A 24,839-nucleotide genomic window follows, 5' to 3' on the forward strand; every position below is an offset into this window, starting at 1 on the left:
GCTTGTCATGCAGCAAATGATTGTGTCTCGAGGTATTTTGTTTGTCGCTTGACTTCATGTTATCTCTTGCAATTCTGGTGGAAATGCAACTATTGTGATTACTTCATTCATCATCAATTAAAGGAACCGTATGTAAGAAATGTATTTCAATTAATCATAAAATGGCCCTGATATGTCACTAGACATTAGGAAATCATGCTAATTTCAAATACTTATATCATTGACAACAGTAGTCCGGCCAGGATATTGTTATTTCAAAAGTTGCAGCCCTCAACTGATGTTGATGTTGTGTTTTGTAATGTCATGTTGTGTTTTGGCCTGATGCGCCACCCTCCACCTATCTACTAATCACAAAGTCAGTAGTGTTTCGGCAACTTCGAGTCAGGGGGGAGGGGGAGGGGATACACCGCTCTACAGTAATTTGAAAGTGATTGCAGTACCAGTTTTGGCCACAATCTTACATATGGTTCCTTTAACATTTATTTGTTTAAGGAGGACTACAAAGCTTTCTGGTGAAGTGTATGAATCAAAGAGTTAGGATGATACACTACTTTTGACTAGGCGACTGTCAGGGGTTTCAGTACATTGACATGCTGTCTTTCTGGGAAATTCATTTTATCATTTGTCATTTACCATTTGTAACTGAGATAAGACAGAACAGCACACTTGGTTTGATATATATTTTTATAAAATGTAATAAAACTTAAGAATTACAAAAAGGTTTCAGATTACACAAAGAATTTCATAATAAGGTGTTACTTTTTTGCTTTGACACAAACTGACTTTATGGAACATACAATGACACAAGATACTCATGGACTTCGGTTGGTTATGTCTCATTTGCCTGGGCAGTTAGATGACAGAAGAAATTACCGTTTTAGTACTTAACTACAATGTGAACACAAATCCTTTCACTAAAAAGTATCTAAGTATCTGACTCGCATAGAGCAGACTCCCTAAGACATTCATGTCGTCTGTAGTACAAGCAGACATACAGTCTTATTCCTTGGAACTTTACACAAAAAAAGGTTGGAGGCTGATGTCTCTCAATCATACATATTATATTCCTTTCGTTAAAGGACAAGACAGAATATCAAAAAGATTCAAGAGTGGTCTTACAGTGCGATTGCACCATAGTAAAAGAAGGAACCACAAAATGTACACTTGACCCAACAGTTTGGTAAACTTGTGAAGGAAGTGTCAAATGACTATGGAAAAGGGGAACGTTGCTACACCAGAACTAATTTCTTTGTCATCAGAGATCTAATTTTTTTTACATCTTTTTTTGTCTCACTGGCAATCAATATAAGAGCACAATGATTATGACATAACACCAGAAACACTAGCCACTGAGTAAACAACAACAAAAAAACTCATTTTTTTATACATAAAACATCTCTTTTTGAAGAGAAAGAAAGAAAAAAGCTTCGGACGCTGTGGAATTCCACCACAGATCTGCATGGCTTTTACAGTGGACGCAGTGGGCCATGAGTGCCAACACTGCTCCACCAACTGCTGTAGTCATAATAAGCTGCCGTGTTTTATTTATTTTTCTTTTTTTATAACTCCTCTCATTAGGTCAATCTTACGCCTGCACCACAATTGACTTCTTTCTTACTGCATGGTCTTCAATATTCAATCAGTGCTGGAACAGTAACTGCCATCCCACTTCATACACAAATGTGTGCACACACACACACAGACACACACACACACACACTCACTCACTCACTCACTCACTCGTAGTGTTTGAGGAAGGGCGGGAAACCGAAGTGGCTTCTTTCGTAGGCGGCCATATTTATTTCTAGACTGCCATTGAGAAACGAGTCGATTCCTAGAACCGGTGTCATGTGGAGATGGGCCTCCGTTGACTCCTAAGGGAAATCCCCTTGGCTGATGTGGCAGTGGCTCAGAGACTGTTACACAGAACACCCCTGTGTGTGCAGGGGAAGCGTCTCATCATGTTCCAGTTTGGAGGAAGACTAGCAGATGTGGGCACCTCGAGACTCAAGACTCACCTCAGACAGGTAGAGTTAAGGGGAATGGCAGTGTAATACCTCTTTACTTCCCCAAAGCCTTAAGCACCAAAACATTTAAATCATGCTGTAACAAAGTACAATTACAGTTGTGAAATTTAATCACAAAAAGCATGCAAGTATAAAAGAACAAAAAACAAACAACAAAAACAAAAAAAAAACAACAAAAACATTTAAAAAGTACAAAACAGTTTAAGAAACAAAAAAGGTGCTTCTCTGGTGGTTAGCCTGTCCTCCTGTCTTTGGAAGAGGTGTTTCTTCAGTTTGAAAAGACAATGTCCCCCCCTCTCTCTATCTCTCTTTCTCTCTCGCTCTCTGCACTCTCTCAGTCCACAAACCGCTGACAGGCTTTCTTCCAGCGGCATGCGGTGCACCACTGGTCCCGGTGCTCGATGCCGTACACCTTCCGGCACTTCTTGGCCTCGCCGCGGATCTTTCTGGAACGTGAGGATCAACAAGTTCAGAAGAAAAAAAAACCCAAAAAACCCGGAAATCTCAAACATATTTTGAGACGTACACACTGACATAATGCAGTGTACAGAGACTAAGAGCTAAGAAACATTACAGAGTATCAGAGACAAGCATTCAGAAGTCACTGAAAGTGAAGTTGAGCATTAAGGTGTTTTGTTCAGAGGGCAAAGAGCAAATGACTTCAGTATTATTGTGTAAATGTATGTGTTCATCCTGTATCTAAAGCCATGTAAAATGTAGTTACATGGCTTCAGATACAGGATGAACACATACATTATATTTGGTTTCACAGGAGCACATCCATTATGAATGGCTTCCTTATGCTAATTAACAATCTCTGGTTAGTTTTTTGTCTGTGAAAGCACTCATACCTGGTGTTGCAGTGATTTCTGGGTGGTGAGACACTGGCTTGGACCGGCCTGCTGGGGGCACTGTGGTTCTGGAGCCACTGTTCACCAACACTCACAGAACGGTTGCGAAATGGCGCCACCTAGGAGTGAAAAGATTAAGAGTATGCAGTCAACAACAACAGAGGTGGAAAAAAGCACTCAACTGCAACTACACTCTGCAACAGCTCCAGAATTCTTTTCCAAACATGCACAGCCGTGACAGCTTATCATTCTGGATTTGCTCACACTCAGTCAAACAGGGATGTCGAAATATAATGCTGGCGTCAAAACAACTTAGATTATAGACGACGGAAAACAGAAACACTACTTGACGCAGACTTGGAAGATTAAAACTATGTTTATATGATTTTACAACAACACAATGTTGCGAAATACGCCTCTATAAATACACGTTGAACATGGCATACACTGAGAGCCACAGGCGTGTTTGTACGACCACATGTTTACAAAAGAGAAAATGGAGTCTGCAGTGAAATTCTCCCGAGTAGCCAGTAGGTGGGACCCTTGCACCAGCTGTCAGCGGTGTGGGGGAACAAAGGGAAGGTGGCTTGTGTGTTTATGACATCCTTTTAATGGCCACCCTGCAGGAAAACACTGCAGTATAAATTTGTCCCTCGAGACCGTCCTCTCACAAAGACAATAACCCTCAGACAAGAAGGACAATGGCTACAGGCAGGTGCATCGACTCTGACCGATCCAGTCCACTGCGCCGTCGAGGATTTTCCCGCCTCTGTGTTTATTTAGCTTGTTTATGCAGCAGCCAGAGTGGACGGCTTAGAGAAGGCATGGGTGGACGCGCCGACACACGCGGCTGTCTTAACACGAGACTGTTGGTCACCCCACTGGGATCAACAAGTGTTTATACACAAAGGCTTGGGGAGGGTATTGTGAGCGATGTTTTGCACGGGGATTTAGTATCCGAGTGACTGAGTGACGGTGAGTGTGTGTGTGTGTGTGTGTGCGCGCGTGCGACCGTGCGTGTGTGTGTTAATCTGAGTAATCTCACCTGTTTGTTTGTGGCGACGGTCAGAGGCTGCGTCCAAAGACAGGAGGGGGAGGTGGAGGGCGCTGCAGTGACCGCCTGAGCAGGGGGAGGTGCAGGGGCCTGTGGAGATGAGGTCACAGAGTAAACAAACAAACAAACACACACATGTAAACACACAATGGGTGTGCTAATAAGATTAATACAAACAAACAGAGTAATGCGTCACAGCCAGGTGCTCTGAGAGGCAGAGGACTAACATTTAAATAAACAATAATAAATTATTCAGGAAATGACAGTTCACTTGTTTCTGCTAAATCTCTAGTTTCCCGGCAGTGAAATGTGGCTTAATTAGTCTGGAAAAACACTGGATGCACAAATAGCCCGAGGGACTGTTTACTCATTATTGGACGAGGGAGCATTTTTATTTCTGAAAATACAGGAATATATAAACACAGATTTCGATAAGAAGCCATTACATTCCCATTACAATGCATCAGTGCATAAATCTACCCCTGGCTGAGTAGTAACCCAGGGAAGGCCGAGCTGGCAGTACCTCGTTGTAGGGCTGTGCCATATACCATCCTGATCATTCTTCTATATTGTATGAAGTTTCATATTGCAATATTGACAATATAGTTCTTTGATTCTTGAGTTTTTGCATAGCTTTGCTTTCTCCATTCTCCTTATGTGTGTATTTTTTTTATATTTAATGCAACTTTTACGATGCACGACAATATGATATGTTAACTTTGTATAAACACTATTTTATAAGAATACATTATATTCATTATATCGTATCCTATTGTATATCGGCATTTCTCCTCAGCTTATCGGGATGGGCATTTCTTAGCCGTATCGCCCAGTCCTACCTGGTACGAGTGCTCGCAGTGGACCTGCCAGAAGCTCTCGGAGGGCGCAGATCGGCTGAGGGGACTGGGCTCGGTTTTGGGGGGAGAGGGGATGTGCTGGGCAGCGCTGGAGGGGGACGCACAGGAGGGCCTGGCGGGGGCGGGGGCAGGGGTCAGGGCGGCGCCCCCGCTACTGACGGTCATCTGGTCCATGTCCTGGTAGATCTCGGTGTAGTAGAAGTCCTCCTCCCTCTGGGAGCGCTCCTGCTCCGTGCTCTGGCTATAAGGATCGGAAAGTACGTCAGACTCAGATGACAAATTATAGACTTTTTTCCCCCACTTTATTGTACACCTTTTCCACTTAATTTCAAACGATTCTTTTTTTTTAACAAATGTCATGTTCATATCCTGTTAGTCGCTTTGAGCAAAAGCATCTGCAAAATACAATAACCATAACTGTAAATATTATGATATGGATAATCATTGATTAACATATTGTTATGGTGCGTGTGATTTAATCCCAAAACAGCTTTGATCTGGAGGACTATGTTTCCCAAAGGCATTGGTGAGCGAGTAGAGCACTGTGGAAAATGAATGTGCAAAATGACCATCTCTCTATAATGCGCTTATGGTAGCTGTTCAATAACGCTTTCAGGAAATGTAGCCTGGTACAGCCCAAGCTGACACTGTACCCATTCCTTTACTGGAGGGCTAGAGAGGAAGCGCGCGGTGCGTACTGCCAGCTTGAGCCAGCTGGTCCCCACAGGGCACTTACCCCAAGTGCAGTGTGCGAATGTGCCGCTTCATGCCAACCACTGAGGTCAGAACCTTGCCACAGTTGCGCCAAAGACACCGGTAAGCAATCTTAACAGAGTTCTAGAGGGGAAAGGCAAGGGTGGGAAACAATGAGCACCGCATACAAAATTATAGTTCAGTGTCTTTCATTTCAAAACTGGTTTACACGCCGCGTTACGTCTAGTGCAACTAACACAACTAACTCACATCACTTTAGAGACAGATAGAAAGGTGTACACATCAATTAGGAAACAGAAATAAATAATTTACAGCTATGATCCGCACACTTCAATAACAAACTTATATTACATTTTTATTTATAGAGTGTTAGTGTACTTTGACGTTACACATTCACTTCAGAGTCAATAAACGACAACGACAATACCTAATATGGCCATGGTAACAACACCAGTGTGATCAGTCACCTTTCGTTTCCGTGGCGCTGGTTCGTCAAACAGAACCTGTTCCAGTTCCATGTCCAATCCCTCGTCGGTGGGTGGGACCGCACCCCTGTCTGTCTCCTCGATGGTTGGTGACGGGGCGGGGCTTGTGTTGCCATGGTCGGAGCTCCAGTAGCCGCTGCTGCCGCTGTCGGACAGTTCACCTCCGCCACATTCCACCCCACTGACGGCTGGACACATCACACCACAGGCCACAGAGTCACACACACACAACGAGAGAAAAAGAGGCTACGTTTAACAAAAATGATATGTACAGTATAAGACATTAAATAACAATACAGAGGGACAATACAGAACTCCAGAACGTCATCTGTAATATAGCACAATCAAAACTAAAATGATGTCTGAATAAACTGTTAAATTCTACTTTTTTTTATCTGCAAGTGGCATAACTCTGGCTTATCCTGCGTTGACTTAATTTGGGCAGTTGTGGCCTACTGGTTAGGGTTTCGGGCTTGTAACCGGAGGGTTGCCGGTTCGATCCTCGACCAGTAGGAACGGCTGAAGTACCCTTGATCAAGGCACCTAACCCCTCACTGCTCCCCGAGCGCTGCTGTAGCAGGCAGCTCACTGCGCCGGGATTAGTGTGTGCTTCACCTCACTGTGTGTTCACTGTGTGCTGAGTGTGTTTCACTAATTCACGGATTGGGATAAATGCAGAGACCAAATTTCCCTTACGTGATCAAAAGAGTATGTATACTTATACTTACTTATACTTATACTGTAGCTATCTGACACTGAAAAAGTTTTACCTTACTATTATGACACATTTAAAGACCACATATGCCAGACGTAAAAAATGACGTTGATATTGATGTGTTGTTGTGTTACGGACTCACCTGGTTCTACCTGAGACGGGCTCTGGACCAGCGGACTGCATGACAAGCTGGTCAGCACCATGGCCGCCATCATCTCATCCATGTCCACAGACACGGGGCTTCTGTAACTGGAGTGAAAGAGAATGAGGGTAGGCACAGGAACATGAATATTTTCAATATCAATGAAGGCTATTAACTATGGCCATGATAATTTCAACAAAAAAACGTCATATTATATTAATGAAACGAATGAATATGACTATAGAATATTGTATGAATGTAAAGGGAAAAAATGGTGTATTGAACATAAAATGACACGATATATTGATTCTGCAAGACACAATCCTGTTGATTCGCTGTCAGAATGGTATGGTAAGTCTGAGCCTGTGCAGACTTCACGTCATACCTTCTTGGTACGTCAATGCAGGAAGACACAGAGCGAGTGGGGTGGGAGTGAGAGGCGAGTGGAGGGTTGGGGGTCGTCCAGACGTCCTCCTGCTTGCGGACGATGTGCTGGTTGAGCTGGGGGAGGAAGATGTTCACCTGGTTGTCCACGTGGTTGTGCTGCTCGACCATGCCACAGCACTCTTGGCCTCCGCAGAAAACATACACCTACAGGAGGGCAGGAGAACAGCGGCCGCCATCTTTAACACCACACAGCGAGGTTCAGCGCAAACGTCCAACAAAAATGTTTTGCACAAAGAGGATGTCTGCATGCAAAGCACTAAAACGAGATTGTTCACGTGTGAAGTTTCACTTCCTATGCGTCTAAAAGGGTGCAGCAAATCTGGTTTCAAACACACTGTTTATGTTTTTATCGTATGCTTCGTCGTGTCATGTATTTGATGTGCATTTACGCCTTTTATTTTGAAGCACGTTACTGTATGTCAATACTTGTCATGGTAGTGTGGTAGCTAAAGAACTGGACTAGCATGAAATAGCCAGCAGCCAACCACACCATAGTGCCCCTGGGAAAGGCCCTTAAATCGAGCTGCTTCATGGGGCAGTCCCTGCAATTGGCCTTGGTAAATCAAATAAACTTGACTAAACTTGACCTTTGAAATGAAATCTACAATCACAAACACATTCCTAATTCCTAGTCAAACATTCTTGACTCCATTCAAATTCCCAACAGTTCTCCAGTGTTTGCTTGAGTTCCTTTCCTGACAGCACTTTAGCATGGACGCGGCACTGATCAGCGGTGCGTTCAAGTGCATTCGGCAAACAGTGGCAAACGTTCATGGTGAATATGTTTTCTCTGAACAGCTCCCATGTTACTTTACTTTTAGAGCATCTAGCCACCACTGCTGTATGAGAGACCTACACCACCTCTTTAAGACGGCACCTGCACCATCCTGGGAGGTCTTTCAAGAGACTTTCAACTAGAAACGCTTGGAACTTGCGGCTACATTGCACTCTTTCCTCAATTCAGAAAAGACACGGGCACTACATGTCGATATATGGCACATGCTCCATCGCGTTTTTGGCCTCACGCCCACCTCCCCCGTCTCAAATCACCTTCTGGCCCGGGTGCAGCTTGACTCTGATGACGCCGTGAGGTCTCGGGCCGAACCCCAGACACGACGTGCCGGCCTCCGCCTCGCCCTGATGCTGATGTGGAGGCAGCTGCGGCGCCTCCTGGTGGCCGTCGGAGGGGTGGCAGGAGCCGCACACCAGCGCGCCCATGGTGGAGCGCTTTCCCAGCCTGCTCTTGGGCAACATATTTCGCTCTCAACAGAATCCTTGCAGTGTCCGATCCAGTTCAACAGTGACCAGTTCCAGTCGATTCCCACAGAGCCGGAGCGGCTCTCTTCCCACAGGACGGATATGAACACAGACACACACACACGAGAGAAAGCTGTTGGTGAGAAAGAGAGAGAGAGAGAGAGAGAGAGAGAGAGAAACAATATGCTGTGAGACTGCTGGTGCTTCTCCGGCTGAGTTTCATGAATATTTAGATACTCTGAATCACACAAGGAGAAAGGGGCATATGGACCCTGAGGTGATGGGACACCATCATAACAGCATGAGGGATTTGGACTAGTGGAGCGAATCATCTGTCTGTGTTTTTAACACAATGTAGTTGGATCACTGGTGATGATCAGTGTATACACAAAGACTAATAGGAACCTATTAGCATGAATTAATTAATTAGCAATTAATTAATTAATTTATATAGGCTAACAATGAACACAGTCTTGAGGTGTTTCTAAACAACCAATACAAATTCAATTACAGAATCTAATTACAGTATTCAGATATTAGGCAGCACTTGCACTTAAGCAACACTATTCATTTGTGGCCAGAAAGAAATAATTTTGTGCAAGCTTTAATGGAATTCCAAATCATACCTCAACACACACCATCTCAAACTATAAACACTACATTAGCACAGAAACGGGCTATCTGAAGTGCAGTACTAACTTGTTTAACGTCAGTTTTAACTTCTCTTTATATGACACATCCAAATACTTGCTAAAAGTACCTTAAAGAAGCCTGATGACCTTGGAAACTTATTTTCATTTTTTTTTTCTATTTAAGTCCACACTGTCTCCCCTACAATCCCCTTCAGAGATATGGCAGAGCAGCAGGAGGGCCTGTTCACTGGCAAACACTTCCCGTAATAGAGGCCTGGCAACTCCCAGCCCCCACCCTTGTCCCACCTTAAGAGGACCCACATACTCTCTCTCTCACACACACACACTTAAAAGGGGGAAGGGCTGACAAAAAAATAGCCAGTAAGAAAATACCCTGCCCTAAATATTAAGTGCGCCACTATAAGGGAAATGAATCCTGAATAGCCATTAATTCTAGAAGAGAATTAACAGGAATCGGGGCCAGACCTGAGGCAAAAAAGACCAAAGTTGTTCCACGAAATAACCTACCTAAAAAGAGATACATTCTCAAGAAATCATCAAGACGTTAAACAAACTCTAATTGGCCGATTTAAATGGGTTGACTGATGCAACTCTAAACGCCTTTGTTGTAAGCTGAGGTGATTCATCGTATTCAAAGTCCAAGCGGCTGAGAAGTGACTTCGTCTGACAACACTGTTGACAGGGGTCACACTGCATTAAACCCACTACTGCCACTGTAAGTCATTTCAGTCGCATGAAAGCAAGCTGGTCTCTGGGGACTTTTCATTTGTCTTGGGATCTCTAATCACAAGCTGTGGTCACATTTCATATTTCCTCTTTTCCAGTAAGAGGTGATTCACCCACACTGTGGATAAACTGCCATTAGCCCTGGTTGTGAAACTCCCATGCCCGCTTGCATCACTGCAGCTGTTACCATACTGTAAACTGTTACTGTATGGTCACTGGGCCAGTAGGCTATTCAACTGGAATCTTGTGCAATGCAATCCTGGCTCGCAGTCCAGCTGGATATGCAACTGTCCTGTCAATGCTGAACTGCTGTACACAACGTTTCAAGTGAAACGAGATGATCAAGCCTTTTTACAGGCAGAAATAAAATTCCATTACAAAATGTTTGTACATATCCTCAACGGGCCACCCACCATGCACACCGTTTCACTCATTCAGTAGAGACCAGTGCTGCATATATTATGGTATAATTACATAAACACAATTGGAAGTTATTAAACAGCAATGACACTATAGCACTGACATCTCGCATACAAACATCCGAGTGGAACAATGGAACATGCACTCGATCATTGAGCGAATTCTGGTCCATTCACAACAAGCAATATAACATAGCAAGGGCGGGCGGGGGGGGACTTTATGTGCATATGACGTCAGTCGTTCGCTCGCGCTTCGAAAAAGCCACCACAACAACCTGATATGCGACCCTCATGCATTCAACGGCGGTGAGCTGCGTGTTGATAGCAGCGTGACGTTAACGTTAACGGTTCGAGCGGAACGCCGCATGGTAAAAGCAAAATGCCAGAACAAGAATAAGGAACCATTAATGCAACCGCGTGCTTATCCAAAGGAGAAAGAAAATGGAAACAAAAACAACGCTAACGAATGTTTTGATGAATGTTGACAACGTATGTGAACAATGTAGCTTTCTGTAAACACAGCACACAACCACGATATCACAATTGCTGGGTGCACAACGACCTTATTTCGGACTAACATTACCGTCACAATGTAAACTTGAATTGCTCTGTGGGTTTTCATTAAACAGACATTTCAAACATAATAGGCTACAGGAAGAAAACGGATTTTCAAAATGTATACATAAATGTTACCATCGATTTAAAAAGTTGAGTGTTCTAGCTAGCATACAGCCAAGTGTAAAACATGAGCATGCATGAATCAAACGAGTGCAACAAATTCTTAGTTTTCATACCAACAAAATGTTTAAAACATAACTTCACATAGTAAAATATGGACTGCAGCAGCGAAAAATACATTTAAACGGCATTTAGGCTTAAAAAAAACAACCAAAACTTTCAATGGACATTTCACACCTACCTCTGCCAGTTTCCAACACACCCCCTTCTGCAAAGCTTGCTCTGACCGGCTGTAACTTGAAAATGCTCTTTTCAGTGCCTAGAAAGGGATGTGAGGTTGAGGAAAACCTGTCACGGATTTCCCCCAACTGGATTCTCCTTCTGCTCGTATGTTTACGAAGTCGACGACGAAACACTTACTACTCGAAGTGATGCAAAATAATAATTCCAAAAATGTATTTTGGTCGAAGCAACCTTATGTCCTGCGAATGTTCGGTGATGTTCTATTGAACGTCTGGAGTTAAAACGTGCATTTATGTGTTAAAGTGAAAAAGAATGGAACAGAAAACTCCACTCCAGGCTTTGCAGAATACCTTTGAAAGCGAGTTCTGCTCTTGTAGTAAACAACCGAACCATGTGGTAGGACAGTTAGCGTTCATTGGATCAGTAAGTCACACGCCCTACAGTTCCAAGTTGTTTACCCAGGAGTTGTAGGGTTGGGAAGCACAAAGACGCTATATAAGAAATATATCACAGCCCCACTTAACAGGAGTTATGGTCAGTAGTAGCCGATTCTTTCAAATGTCATATGCTATTGCTGTGGCAATATGTGGCAAACTAGAAATGCACCCTTTTGAGCAAATAGCTTAAACTGTCATATTTAACAGTATGAACTGTCATATTTAACAGCATGAACAAACATTGCATATTTGCAATTTAAAATTGCAGCGTCAATAAATACGTCAATATTATTGACAATGACACTGAATACTGTGGACATGTTATTTGCATTTGAGTCTTGCTCAAGCTGCAGATCTATTGCAACATGATGATAGCAGCAGATAAGTAAAACTGGAAGAATGGGGAACGCCATTCTGCAGCCGAGATACAAGCTCTTTGTATATTGTTGAGGTGCCATGTTTCACTGGACAAGAATAAAAACAAAAGAACGTGATTGCTGCATTGCCAGGTTTGGGAGGGGGTTGGGTGGACTCTATCTATGGATTACATAACATAAGCAGAAGCTTTCCAATGCCCTGCCGCGTGAGTGCCATTGGTGGGAATCTGTGACGTAGGTTCCCATGCATCCCGCGCGTGGCGGGCAGGGTACGTGATGTGCGTGTCCTACGTGTCTTGGTGCACGTGGTGTAAAAGGCTCCTACAGCACGTCGGCGGCAGTGTAAAATAGGAGTTTACCAAGTGACTAACTTACCGATTATTTCGGGACAGATGATGAAATGCTGACTTGTTGGTGAAATGTTTACTTTTTGAGTAGATGTACAATTATTGCACATTAAGAGAAAATCGTGCTTACATAAAATCGTGTAAATTAGTTGCACAAGTTGCTTTCAACAAACAAAACTATTTGAGCTTAACCAAAGTCCTTTTAGACAAGTCCCTCCACTCGGCGGCCATATACCAACGTTTTATGGGCACTCATCGGGCACAGTCTTTGGGTCGAACTGCGCGTGCGCAGGGCTTCACGACATCAATCTTGCTCCAGCGGCGAGATCACAACACATGATTGGCACGATGTCTTCACAACACAGCATATGATTGGCTCAATGTATTCACATGTCGACGTTTTGCCGAGGAAGGGGTGGGATATGTGTAGACAACGGCCATATTGGCGTGACAAACTAGCCCCATGCATTTCTATGGAGGATTTTTTGAGTGCTGTGTCTCCTCATTAGAAAGTCTCTGGCTTAACGCAGTCTAGTCGCGCACGCATGGTGTCTTTGGTGATGACAGTGAGTTCAGTTTTAGGCTGTATGATATAAAGCATAAAATTCCTCTATTTATGAAAAAAAAAAAATAGAAATCTGCATTTCCTCTTTCCCCTTGTGGAAAGAGGAAATGCAGATAAACGCTATGATGTCAACTGTTAGCCACCGTGCTAGCCTGTTCACTCTTCCCCAATTTAAGCATCGTCATCACTCTTGTTATGCTTCTGTTCTGTGTAACATGGGGATTTCTCATAGAGATTTCTCCATAGTCAGTAAAAGAAATGTAGGCCTACCAAATTTACTTACCATGGGCGCGAAAGTTCTTTTCTTAATTTATTCATGTCAAAGGTCACCATCCAATCAAACCAGAACAGATGCTGCCCTATATATCATTTTGTGGCAAGAACATGGAACAATGCCGGTAAAACAATAGCACATCTCAGATGTAACACAATAATAATAGTTCATGTGTTATACAAACCTAATGTTTTAACTGCATTCGATTATTATAATTTATTTTTTTCTTTTCCAATGAAAGTTGTACTTGTATGACCTCATAAGTTAGATTTGAGGTAATACAGTCAGCCTAAGTGACATCTGAATTAACATATGTGTGTATTTAATACATCTGAATTTTATTGATGACTGGAATATGTGTCAGAATTGTAGAAACTGTGAATGATATGGAAGCCTTATATCTCAGTTGACAGGTTCCACACTGATCTCATGAATTTGTGGACAGCCTGTCTCTAACGTAAGAACATGTCAACACTTCAAGTGCATTTTCAGTTTGAATTGAGTGCTTTAAAATATATATATATATTTATCAATAAGATATTAAACAATACATAACCCACAAAATAAAATGGTTGGAAAGACAGAAGATACGAATACATGCATATAAATAACAGTAGATGGTGCCACATTCAAGCTGTCTATTGAGAGATGGATTCGTCTGTGTCGAGGGCTCTGTCTGGTAGTGGAGGGGCAATTTCCTCTCCTTTCTCCCCTTCCTCTTCCTCATCCTCGTCTTCAGGTGGGGGAACAGGGGGTGGGGTGGGGCACTTGATCCGTCTGCTCACCCTGGCGTACATGGCCTTGGAGTGCCTGTCCTCCAGGGCGGCGATCTCCTCCACCTCTACGGTGAGGGTGTGCTGGGGGAGGTGGGTGGGGTCGGGGAGCGACGTGGCGTAGGGTTCCAACTGCGTCACAAACTGGTAGGAGGGCACGTCCAGCGGCTCCCCCGAGCTCTTGGACAGTTCTGGAGTCGCTTGTTTTAACGTGTCGGATATGGTCTCGTAGTCATGCTGTGAGCGGACCTCTGGAATTTGGAGGAAGCTCGGAGGATGCTCGGAGGTGACCTCGCCAGAGTGGTTGGCCCTCAGCTCGGGTTGTGCCCTTGCCCATCCTTGTATGGACCCCTCAGGCTCGCTGTGAGTGGGACTGACCACTGAGACTGCTGGAAGCGCCGACTGCACGTGCGATTCCACTTCTCTATGAGGAGCTATTATTGGTGTGGCGTGAAGCTCGTGCCTGGTGGTAGCTGTGCCATCTACGTATAGAAAGTAATGATAATATGTAGTGAGAAAACCAGCACTTCATTTGTTACTGGGAGCTGGTTTGTAATCCCTCACCAGTATAAACTTGGATTTGGGGGAGTGGGGATGAGGACAATCAAGAAAGTCTCAGCCATCAGCAATTTCGATGATCTCTTCGCAATCGCAAGCATTAGGCACCCAAGGGTGGAATGATTGGTTTTGATTGCATTACGCTAAATCACAACGTTGGCCAAGCTTGTGGTTGTCCAAAGGGTTCAGTTACCCATTTTGCCGCCGCCATTTGTCACAGTGAGTCCGGCGGGTGTTCCGTTGCCCACCTGCGAGTCCTCTGGGAACTCACCTGTAAGGTGTCAGAGAACAGGTTTACCGTTAGGCAGAGGTCATCAAACAGCAACAAGGTGTTATTCTATCATTACACCGTAGGCAATGCAGATGTTATTCTCTTGGCCAAACACATGGGTAACTTGATATAATCTGTTTCTTTTGAGTGTAGTGAATTGTAACTTTAGCAGTCCATCATTTCTCTCACTACACATCAAGGGATTCGGAATATTTTGCAGAATATTTCTTTCGGTACCAGTATACAATCATATGGTTATGGTTCTTGGCAGACAGTAAACATCATCAAATGTAAAAAAAAACATTATCAACAAATCTTTTACAACATTAAAGTGTACGGGTCATTTTAAACTCTTAAAGGCATGCAAAATGTGTTCTATTCAAAGTTACTAGACTGAATCTTTGGAATCTTTGTGATCATTAACTAGCTTACAGCTCCTGAATCACAATAGAGTAAGTTTCCAGTTTTCTACTCTGCGTCTATTGTATTGGCTACTGATTGTGTGCTCAGAGGGACCTACTGCGTTGTGATGTGTGGTTTCTCCAGGGCGTTAAAGCCGCGCCATTGCCCTCAGGAACAGTGCTGAGCTCTGGAGAATCACACGTGTAAACAAACAAACAAACAAACAGACAGACAATCGGTGAACTTCAGAAGGGTTCAGAGCAGGATAATGGCATGATGGATGAAGAGAGCTGAGAGCTGAGGAGTGAAGCCCAAAAGGGCCCCTTTTTTATTCTAGTCTGAGTTCTAGGGGTCTGCGTTGGCTGAGGGAGGGAAGGAGGATGGCGGGGATTTCGTTCCGGCTGTTCCACTCTAGTACAGTAGAAACCTTGCCTTGTGACAAGGCACAATATCAACACATGCAGTCTTCTGGTGGTAAGGGACCCTTAGTACAGATTAGATTTCCGATACAAATGGATAGACCCATTAGAACAGCTCTGTTTTAATCCTGACGCCCCAGATCTATGGCAGAGTATAACATTATGTCTGGATTGACCAGCTTAATCCAGTTTAATGTATACACATATGTGTATGTTTGGGCTAAATGTTGTCATGCCTCTTAATACGGCAATATGTTTTATACATGGATTTGTTTCCAATAAGGAGTCAGTGGGGCGGGCGAGGAGGGATGAGGGAGAGCTTTAGCGAGTGTGAATGCACATGTGCTGTATTATCTCTGTCTCATGTCTCGAGGACCCCCTCGAAAACGAGATGCTTCATCTCAAGGGGTTATCCTCCTAGCAATGAATTTCAATTTCAAACCAGCGTAATCCAGTGAAACAGGTACGGGGAGGTATGTTTATGACTCTAACTCAGTTCGGATGCCAAAGTTCGGATGCCAATGACACATCATTTTAAATGTGACGAGGCTGTCACGGACTGATTCCCTGTGTCTGATACTGTGATGGCACACAAGGAGCATGCACCGGTCATCATACCCTCTTCATCGCTCTTGATTTCATCAATGGCAGGATTTTCCCTTGCAGCTAGGGCGTCTTCCAGTTTAACCTGTGAGAAACATCCAGCACAATCTAGTGGTGAGTGAGTAGGTGAGAGTGAGATGACACACACACACACACACAGACACACAGTGAGGCATCATTCATTTGCATGCGACCAAAACAACATTTTTCTGTGTGTATGTGTGTGTGGGTTGTCAGAGCAGGCAGCGCAGATAAAGCGATTCGGACCACGCCTGGCCTGGTTACATACCACTCTAACTAGCGTGGAAGAGCTTCGTTCCACCCCTGCACTCGGCTGCTCCAGTTCAAAAGTATGCCTGCAACACATTACAAGTGATCAGCAAGCATCACGCTTTTTCACAGAAAATACCAGCATAAACACTGCCACACCCTTCTAAATGTGTCAATGTTGATATCTTTCTTGCTAATTAGTGCCATACTGTGTCCAATAGCTGATTGAATCAATAATAATTAGCCTTCAGTGAAAATAACTGAATCAAGTTAAAAACAGTGACTAGGCCTATGGCTTCCAGGATTTTATTTTGAAAATTGGCTATCTATTGCCCTCTGGTGGTGTGTTTTTAAAAGTGTATGTTCATGTATTTGCAATTTGAGTAATCCATAATGTTTTTGGAAACATTGCTATGTTATCTCAGCACACATTGCTAAGCAGTATTATAGTTTCCTATCAGCAATAAATCATCATTTTATGAGCACCATTTCAGCTCATTAAACAGGCACAGCACAGAAATGCCAAACAATCCAATGTAATTACACTTTCTCTGCGAGGCAGGCCTAATGTACCTGCTCTTTTTTCTATGATTGGGTGAGCCCAGGTTAACCCTAAGAGAGACGTGGAAAGTATCTGATCTATAGTTGTCCACCGCAGTCTACTTTTGTGTGGTTTTAGTTACACCTCATTCCTAGCAAGCTCAGCGAGCTGACAAAACTTGATTGTTTTGTTTTGGAATGTGCAAGGCAGTTCTGTGACTCATAACAACCGATACTGACGCCTGCAGTCCTCCGGCTTTACAAAATGACCTACGAGACACCTCTCGTATTAGACTCTCGTAAACATGACTGACAGCAGCCACAGCTCAGTATAGCGCATGTGGCATTTTGACTACATTGTTTTAAGCTTTAATGGTGTATGATGTCATGTTGGTTTGAGATGTTTGTCAGGAGGAGCGAACGCACCTCTTGTATTCTTCTCAGCAAGGTGCTGGTCACAGAGAGGTTGTGATGTAAAAAATAAAGAAACTGCACAGTCTTTTTCAAGATGCAGTGGACATTTTAAATTTGGCTGTAGAGCATGTTGGTTTGAGGTGTCTGCTACTCAACATATAGGAAAAAAAGATATACACTAAATACACTACACATGTACTAGAGAAGCTATGGAGCCCCTAAAGGGACAAAAAAAAAACACTAGGAACTTTTGTGTGCGCACCAGACATTTTCGTGTGCGCACCAGAAACCTTTTTTTTTTGTGTACATGTCCCCTTAGGGGCTCCGTAAGAAGCAGCGTGCCAAATGTGGCTTATGTGGTTTTATAAGCTTCTATGGTGGTAGTGTAGTTATACCCACTTTTGGCAGGTGGTGCAGAGGTTGATGAGGTTGATGATGATGACGAGGAGGAAGATGAGAGAGAGAGCCGTAGTGAGAGTCGACCCTCCGCCCGCCACCCAGCTCTGCAGATCCGCTACGAGGGGAGCCATAGCACCTGTGGGCGAGACGGAACAGAGTGAGAACTGACAAGAAGCAGAAAGGCGAAGCGAGGAACACAGAAAGGTTCTCTGGCTCATCTCCATTAAGGAACTTGCTTTAGAACGTATTTACAGGAGGCAGACTTTTCCTCTACAATTGGAATTGCTCCTTCTTCGTTAATCTGGTTACCCTGTTATGTGTCCTTTCCCAAGGTTTCATTTTCAGGTCTCTCTCTGCCAATGGAATGTCTCTGTGGGTGCAATGGCACGTGTCCCTGCACAGTGTTTTTCAAGATGCAGTGGACGTTTTAAGGTGTTTGATGGCATATAGAAACCTGCTTTAAGTGGCCCTCTCTTGAATCTCCCCTTGGGGATCAATTAGGTATCTATTTATCTGTCTATCGATCTTCTTCTAGTTCATCCCAAAGGTGTTTGATGGCATATAGAAACCTGCTTTAAGTGGCCCAGTCAAGTTCTTCCACACCAGGCTCGCCTAGCAATGTATTTATGAACGTCCCAAGAGGACGCCCCAGAGGTGGATACTCGTATTTATACTTTAGTGAACAAACCAATCAGAGACCTCCATTATCTCATTACCAATCACAGATGGCAAAACTACAAAACGAATACCTTTTAGTTATTTCTGTGTTCAGAACACCACATATTTACTACTCAATTCTGATATTTTTTCAGTCGTCTCATAACAGCAATATGCCTCAATATGCCTCTCTTGAATTTCCCTGTGGGGATCAATTAGGTATCTATTTATCTGTCTATCGATCTATCGATCTATCCCTCTAAAAGGAGGTGATAGAACATTGGCAGAGAGAGACTTGAAAATGAAACCTTGGGAAAAGACACATAACAGGGTAACCAGATTAACGAAGAAGGAGCAATTCCAATTGTAGAGGAAAAGTCTGCCTTTTTCAAAAATAGTTTCATTTAGCACATGTTTTTATCCCAAGTGGCTCAGAGTACAGATAAAAAATAAATTTCTGTATTTTCTGTAAATACTGTATTAAAGGTACATTATATAGACAAAAGTATTGGGACACGTGCTATTGCACACAGAGACATTCCATTCTAAATTCATACAATGCAGCTGTAACAGTTTACACTCTTTCAGAAAGGATTTCCTTTCAGAAAGGATTTTAAAGTGCCCATTCATTCAGGAGAGTATTTGTGACGTCAGGATGTTGGATAGGAAGGCTTGGCTCGCAGTACTCTTCTAGTTCATCCCAAAGGTGTTTGATAGAAACCTGCTTTAAGTGGCCCAGTCAAGTTCTTCCACACCAGGCTCGCCTAGCAATGTATTTATTAACGTCACTTTGTGCACTGGGGTACAGTCACGCTGGAACCAATAAGGGCTTGCCCGAACTGTTCCCAAAAAGTTGGAAACATTTAATGTCCAAAATGCCTTGGTATACTGAGGCATTAAGATTTCCCTTCACTGACCCAATCCCAACCCTTGAAAAATAACCATTAGCCATATCCTTCCACCAGCGTGACTGTAAACAGTACTCAATGCAGGGTCTATAAAAACATGTTTAAGTGATTTTGGTCTGGAAGAGCTTGGCTAGCTATGCAAAAAACAGGATTATTTACATCATCAAACACCTTTAGCATGAACTAGCCCAGAAATTTAGAGCCAGGCCTTCTTGTCCATAAGTGCCTGACCTCTTCAATACTCTTCTGAATGAATGGGCAAAACTTTCCAGAGTCTTGTGGGGAAAAAAAATCTTGTCTAAAATCTTGTGTAAATCCTTCCCAAAAGAGTGGGAGCTGGTGCCGCTGTAGAGATAGGACCTACTCCATCTTACATGCACATTTATTAATGTAGCAGACACTACTGTCATATATTACAAGGGATTACATTGTCCCCACGCAACTTGGGGTTAAATGCCTTGCTCAAGGGCACAAGTGTGGAAGCCAGGAATTGAACCCACAGCTTTCAGGTTACTACACGCTAGCCCAGCTCCTTAACCACTACACTACCACGGCCCATATAGTAGTATATAGGATTTAAGAATGGGATGTCAATGAAGTTCCTGTGGATGTACTGGCAGGCGGCCCAGTATTTTAGTGTGTTTTCTTCTCCCTTGTTTCTCATGATCTATAAAATTACTCAGAAACATTACTAAATGCAATGAATGGGTGGTGTTAGCGTACTGGTTGAGGAGCTGGGCTAGCATGTAGTAGCCAGAAAAGTTGTGAGTTTAATTCCCGGCTTCCACCATTGTGCCCTTGAGAAAGGCACTTAACCCCAAGTTGCTCCGGGGATAATGGCCCTTGTAATAATACATTATGGAAGTCACTTAGGATAAAAAGCGTCTGTTAAATAAATACATGTAAATGTAAACAAGACTCTGGTCAATACAGAGCTCAAAATAATGGATGCAGCCATTCATCACCCAATAGAACACTGTGCTCCATGCAGTTCTGTTCCTGAATTATTATCAATGACACCAATGAATGAATTAATTATTAAACCATGAAGAATTAGTTATGTACTGGCCTATCAAAAAGCAAAAAGCATTCAGACTTCTTGCATGAGTGGCCACAATCAAGCAAATGGACAAGTATTTTTTATTCATTCACTTTCTTATTTGTTTATCCATGCAAATTTACAGATAAATGGAAATACTGAGTGGTTTGAATTCTATAGAAATGCTGATAGGAACTGATACAGGAAAAACATGAAAGCAAAACTTTGTCAGAATGACCACACTGTGTGCTGCTAGTGCCATCGAAGAAAAGTAATTATTTTAGTGAATGATTAATTCACTATTTAGTTGTGGCTTTTGTATTGTTACAGGATACTTTACATAGTGTGCAGTGTATGTGTTATCAAGTCATCTATAGATAAGTACTAAAGATTCCATGTGATAGCAGATGACGTCATGTCATCCGGTTCACATTTTTCAGCACCTTGCGGGCACTGTCCATTGCGAAGCAGTAACTTGTTCTGGGTTCCGACCATTAGCATGGGCTAAATAGGAGCTCTGTTTAGAGACAGACGTGAATGAGGAAGAAGGCGCCTAAACACCATAAAACCTGCAGCAATGGCCACCCTTCACAAATTAAACTGCCGGAGGTCACATACATGACACAGGAAACATTCACAGTGCATGTGCTATAAAGAGGAGTCTTGTGATCAGTTTACGGAAGATATTTTGCAAGCAGATAGCCATTGCGTGCCTTATCGATCTGATGAACGAGCAAACCTGTTCTCTCTTATGTATTTAGTGGATTTGAGTTCTCCAATAATGTTTATTTAAATACTCCACTGTTGCTGCTTGGCATGATAAGTAAATACCAGGCACCAGGTTAGGACTTTGTCCTTAGGCTAGAGAGAGAGCTGTATCAAGTGGCTTAATCAGTAAAAATCCTGTTCAAGGTAACAGGATTAAATGTGTATCCTTAAAATGTATTTCCTAGAGGACAGATATTTACATACAATGTCCTATGTAAATAGGAATGCTTTGTTTAACAGATCTATTCAAATGGACTTTGAAGGTTTACTGTCTGAGGAGTATTTCATGTTGTTATATGCTTCGGGCAAAGAAAAATCTTATGTAAAACATGTCACACGGATCACACCTCTGTTTGATTTGACAGTAGGAGCGATACTTTCAACCACACCCAAAAACCAAATCAATAAAACACAAAGCAAGCACATCACAACGCCTTCCTGCAAACTGAATTTCATAAATACATAAGTGATAATAATACTTAGATACTTGGTCATAATACTTTAGATTTTCCCTTCCATATTGTCAGGCAGATGGACAAATGAAAAAGGCAAAGAACTGTACTGAACTGTCCACTGGATTATACAGTATGTATTTATAATCTGTAGGTCAGTTTTTAATGTAAAGTCAAATGTATGTTAGCTTTGCTCTCTGCCTCTACTTACATGTACTACAGAGTGAGGCTCGTGTGATTAGACAGAAGAGACAGGCTAACTAGCCCGGGAACTAGCCGGGAACAGGTACAGCTTGGTGAGCGAAGAGTCGCGGGAAAGAGAAAACGCAGAGAAATACTCACCGGACGAGTCCTTCACTCTGACCGAGTTTGACCAGGTGGGAGATGGCTGCCCTCGGAGAGACTGAAGAGCTCAAACCAACAGCTGTAGCTTCACACCAGCATCATCCTGCATGATATACAACTGCCAACACCTGCTGCATCTGATCTCTGTCCGTCTGTCCGTCTGTCTGCCTCTCTCTCTCTCTCTCTCTCTCTCTCTCTCTCTCTCTCTGTTCTCTGGCTCAAACAGCTGGCATCTGTTTTACAGTATCCACCCTCCCTGTGGTTTTGGTGTGTGTGTGTGTGTGTGTGTGTGTGCATGTGTGTGTGCTAGTGTGTTTGTTCCTTTTGCAGACTTTAAACATTCAAACATGACACTAACAGAAGTTCATGAGAAATACACACACAAAAACTTCCTTGTTCTCTCTCTCTCTCTCTTTCTCTGTGTCTCTATCTCTCTCTATTATACCAATATAGCCATATATTGCAGCTCAGTATATAGATAGCATATAATAGAGGATGATATGGCATGAAATAAAAACTACTATTACTGTTAATACTATTACTGTTCTCCCCACTGTTAATCTTTTTGTCCTCTTCCCCTCTCTCTCTCTCCCTCCCTCCCTCCCTCCGTATGTTCTCTTGTTCTCTCTCTCCCTCCCTCCGTCTGTTCTCTTGTCCTCTCTGGCTCGTCGCCACACCTGTTTTTATGATCCTCTCGCTGATACGACCAGAATGACTTGAACTGTAAAGCAGCTCTTGGCTTTAAAGTATCTCCCTGTCCAAACTAATTCATGAAACATGACTAATTCTCAGATATCGTGGACAGGTATCTTTTCTTGCTAGTTCAATGGCAGGCAGATGTGTATAACAAGCAAATGATGAGGTGCAATGGCAGACGGATTTAGCTTAATTTCTACATTTGCACAATGTAAATTCAGGATTTACCTACATTTATATTGAAATAGTTTTTTTTTACCACAGCTTCCAGTGAACAGATATATATAGAGAGAGTGTATGTTTGTGTGTGTGTGCGTGTGTGTGTGTGTGCCTGCTCCTGTGTGTGCCTGCCTGTACATGTGTTTATTGGCTAATTAACATCAGAATTATTGTGGAGCAGTGCAAATTTTTGCTGTGGTCATCTGCAGAGCACTTAAGCATTATGTGAGTCGACAGTAAAAGAGTGCCGTCTACTCGTCAGCTGTTGTTCAAAGGAGTGCAGATAAAGGCCGGGGAAGCACTAATTGCACTGCGCTGATGCCATTGTTTACACATCTACAAAGTGATAAGGCACTGCTGCTCAAGATATCCTTTTACTGCAAGCAAACTTTGAATCTCGTGCATTTTAGCAAATAATAATAATAATAATAATAAAAAAACAATGTAGCCATGAAATGTTTTATAAGTTGAAATGGTATTCATGCAATTGTAAAGACATCTATGGTAAAAGACTACTTCATTGTGTGTGTAAAGTTGCTTGTACCACATTATGTTCCATGTAGACTTAGCTCCTCACAGCCCTCTGCTGTCCATCCAGTGTAAGTAGGCTACACTGGTGGACAGTCCTAGCCATAGATATTAGAAAGCTAGATACCGCATTGGGCTCCAGAATGTGCGTAAATAGCGACGCCATGTTGGTGGGGGCAACAATCACTGGCCAATTTAGAAGCATGTGACTCTGACTGGTGTCTCTGATTGGTGGCAAGTGTTGCCCATAGACAGTAAAGGTGTTGCCCCCAGCAATATGGCGACTGCGTTTACGATGCCACCTAATAGAACTCGACAGACAATGCGGTATCTACAGTAGCTTTCTAATATCTATGGTCCTAGCACTGAGAAACGCATTTCAGGCCCATGTTCAGGAATGATGTACGCACATTGGAAAGCCAAACAGTCTCAATAGAATAGCCCTGTTATTTTAAAACTTCATGCTGTTCCACATTCTTTATCGTAAACGTGCCAATTACCAACCATTTCGTACAAAAATTCTAAAACAACAATGTTTTTTAATACTTCAAAATAACATTTAATAAATTAACCTTACATTTTTCAGTAGAAATATTGTGTAGATTTGAACAAAATCTAGTTTGTTTCTTACCGGGGGTTTTACTGCCTGAAATATCCAATTTTGTTTACCACGCTCAGTTTTTTGCTGGGCTGGTGGGTACCCATTCCCAACCTTTCTCGCGGCACATCAACGGTTAGACCGAGAATTCTCGTCGCAAATCAAAATTCCACTGGAGCTCCAAGCGGATTTGTACACGCAGCCTTACAACACTGTTTAGAGTCACGGTAAAATGTAATTTTTGGTACATGGCTAATTTAGATACACTTATGGTGTGGGTGCTTGCGTTTCTTTAAGGAAAACGCCGTCTTGGTTTGTATAGAAATTAATATTAAGTGACGCATACACATAAGAAGTTGGAAATACAGGACGGTTGGTAATAGCTGACATTACGATATATTGTTATTTTTTTCATGTCAGCAATATTTAATGTTCTGAGTCACCTTTGATAAAACTTGTGTTATGGTTGGAATGCCTCACTCGGTTTGGTTTCTCTCATCACTCATCTGAGGAGAGTGACATACTCTAGCACGCACACACACACACACACACACACACACACACACACACACACTGGAGTCCAGACTTATAAGATGTCTACAAGTACAAGCTTATTATTACCAGTAGTCAACTCTCAGTCAATGAGAAAACAGAGAGAGAGAGAAAGCACAGACCTTTTGACTCTAGTGGTTGAAGTTTACTGTATCAATGG

General features: G+C 42.8%; 2 protein-coding genes across 2 annotated transcripts; both read right to left on the bottom strand.

Moving 5' to 3' along the window:
• Positions 1 to 666: 666 nt before the first annotated feature.
• Positions 667 to 11,350, bottom strand: znf395a (zinc finger protein 395a). Its single transcript, XM_076300338.1, has 10 exons — positions 11,267 to 11,350; positions 8,343 to 8,682; positions 7,231 to 7,436; positions 6,846 to 6,952; positions 5,971 to 6,176; positions 5,526 to 5,626; positions 4,772 to 5,030; positions 3,924 to 4,022; positions 2,879 to 2,997; positions 667 to 2,473 (listed from the first exon to the last, which is right to left on the bottom strand). Exons 2-10 carry the CDS (start codon positions 8,544 to 8,546, stop codon positions 2,362 to 2,364), a joined length of 1,413 nt encoding a protein of 470 aa, XP_076156453.1. The 5' UTR covers positions 8,547 to 8,682; positions 11,267 to 11,350; the 3' UTR covers positions 667 to 2,361.
• Positions 11,351 to 13,585: 2,235 nt separating this feature from the next.
• LOC143139672 (uncharacterized) lies at positions 13,586 to 22,668 on the bottom strand. The gene is made up of 7 exons (XM_076300340.1): positions 22,084 to 22,668; positions 17,918 to 18,053; positions 16,584 to 16,650; positions 16,310 to 16,379; positions 15,391 to 15,459; positions 14,793 to 14,870; positions 13,586 to 14,523 (listed from the first exon to the last, which is right to left on the bottom strand). Exons 2-7 carry the CDS (start codon positions 18,046 to 18,048, stop codon positions 13,907 to 13,909), a joined length of 1,032 nt encoding a protein of 343 aa, XP_076156455.1. The 5' UTR covers positions 18,049 to 18,053; positions 22,084 to 22,668; the 3' UTR covers positions 13,586 to 13,906.
• Between the last annotated feature and the right edge of the window lie 2,171 nt (positions 22,669 to 24,839).

Source organism: Alosa pseudoharengus, unplaced genomic scaffold (assembly GCF_046254945.1).
Source record: "Alosa pseudoharengus isolate Yale_2024_CS ecotype anadromous, Long Island Sound unplaced genomic scaffold, YU_APseudo_1.1 YU_APseudo_1.1_scf_22, whole genome shotgun sequence".
Classification (NCBI taxonomy): domain Eukaryota; kingdom Metazoa; phylum Chordata; class Actinopteri; order Clupeiformes; family Clupeidae; genus Alosa; species Alosa pseudoharengus.

Excerpts from the sequence above, each read along its gene's own strand:
- znf395a (XM_076300338.1), bottom strand. The coding sequence starts at position 8,546 with ATGTTGCCCAAGAGCAGGCTGGGAAAGCGCTCCACCATGGGCGCGCTG. Across the intron at positions 6,177-6,845 it reads CCCGTCTCAGGTAGAACCAG|CCGTCAGTGGGGTGGAATGT; the intron begins GTGAGTCCGTAA and ends TGATGTGTCCAG. Across the intron at positions 2,998-3,923 it reads CCGTCGCCACAAACAAACAG|GTGGCGCCATTTCGCAACCG; the intron begins GTGAGATTACTC and ends TTTCACTCCTAG.
- LOC143139672 (XM_076300340.1), bottom strand. The coding sequence starts at position 18,048 with ATGGCTCCCCTCGTAGCGGATCTGCAGAGCTGGGTGGCGGGCGGAGGG. Across the intron at positions 16,380-16,583 it reads CTTCCACGCTAGTTAGAGTG|GTTAAACTGGAAGACGCCCT; the intron begins GTATGTAACCAG and ends TGTTTCTCACAG. Across the intron at positions 14,871-15,390 it reads AAACCACACATCACAACGCA|GTGAGTTCCCAGAGGACTCG; the intron begins GTAGGTCCCTCT and ends GACACCTTACAG.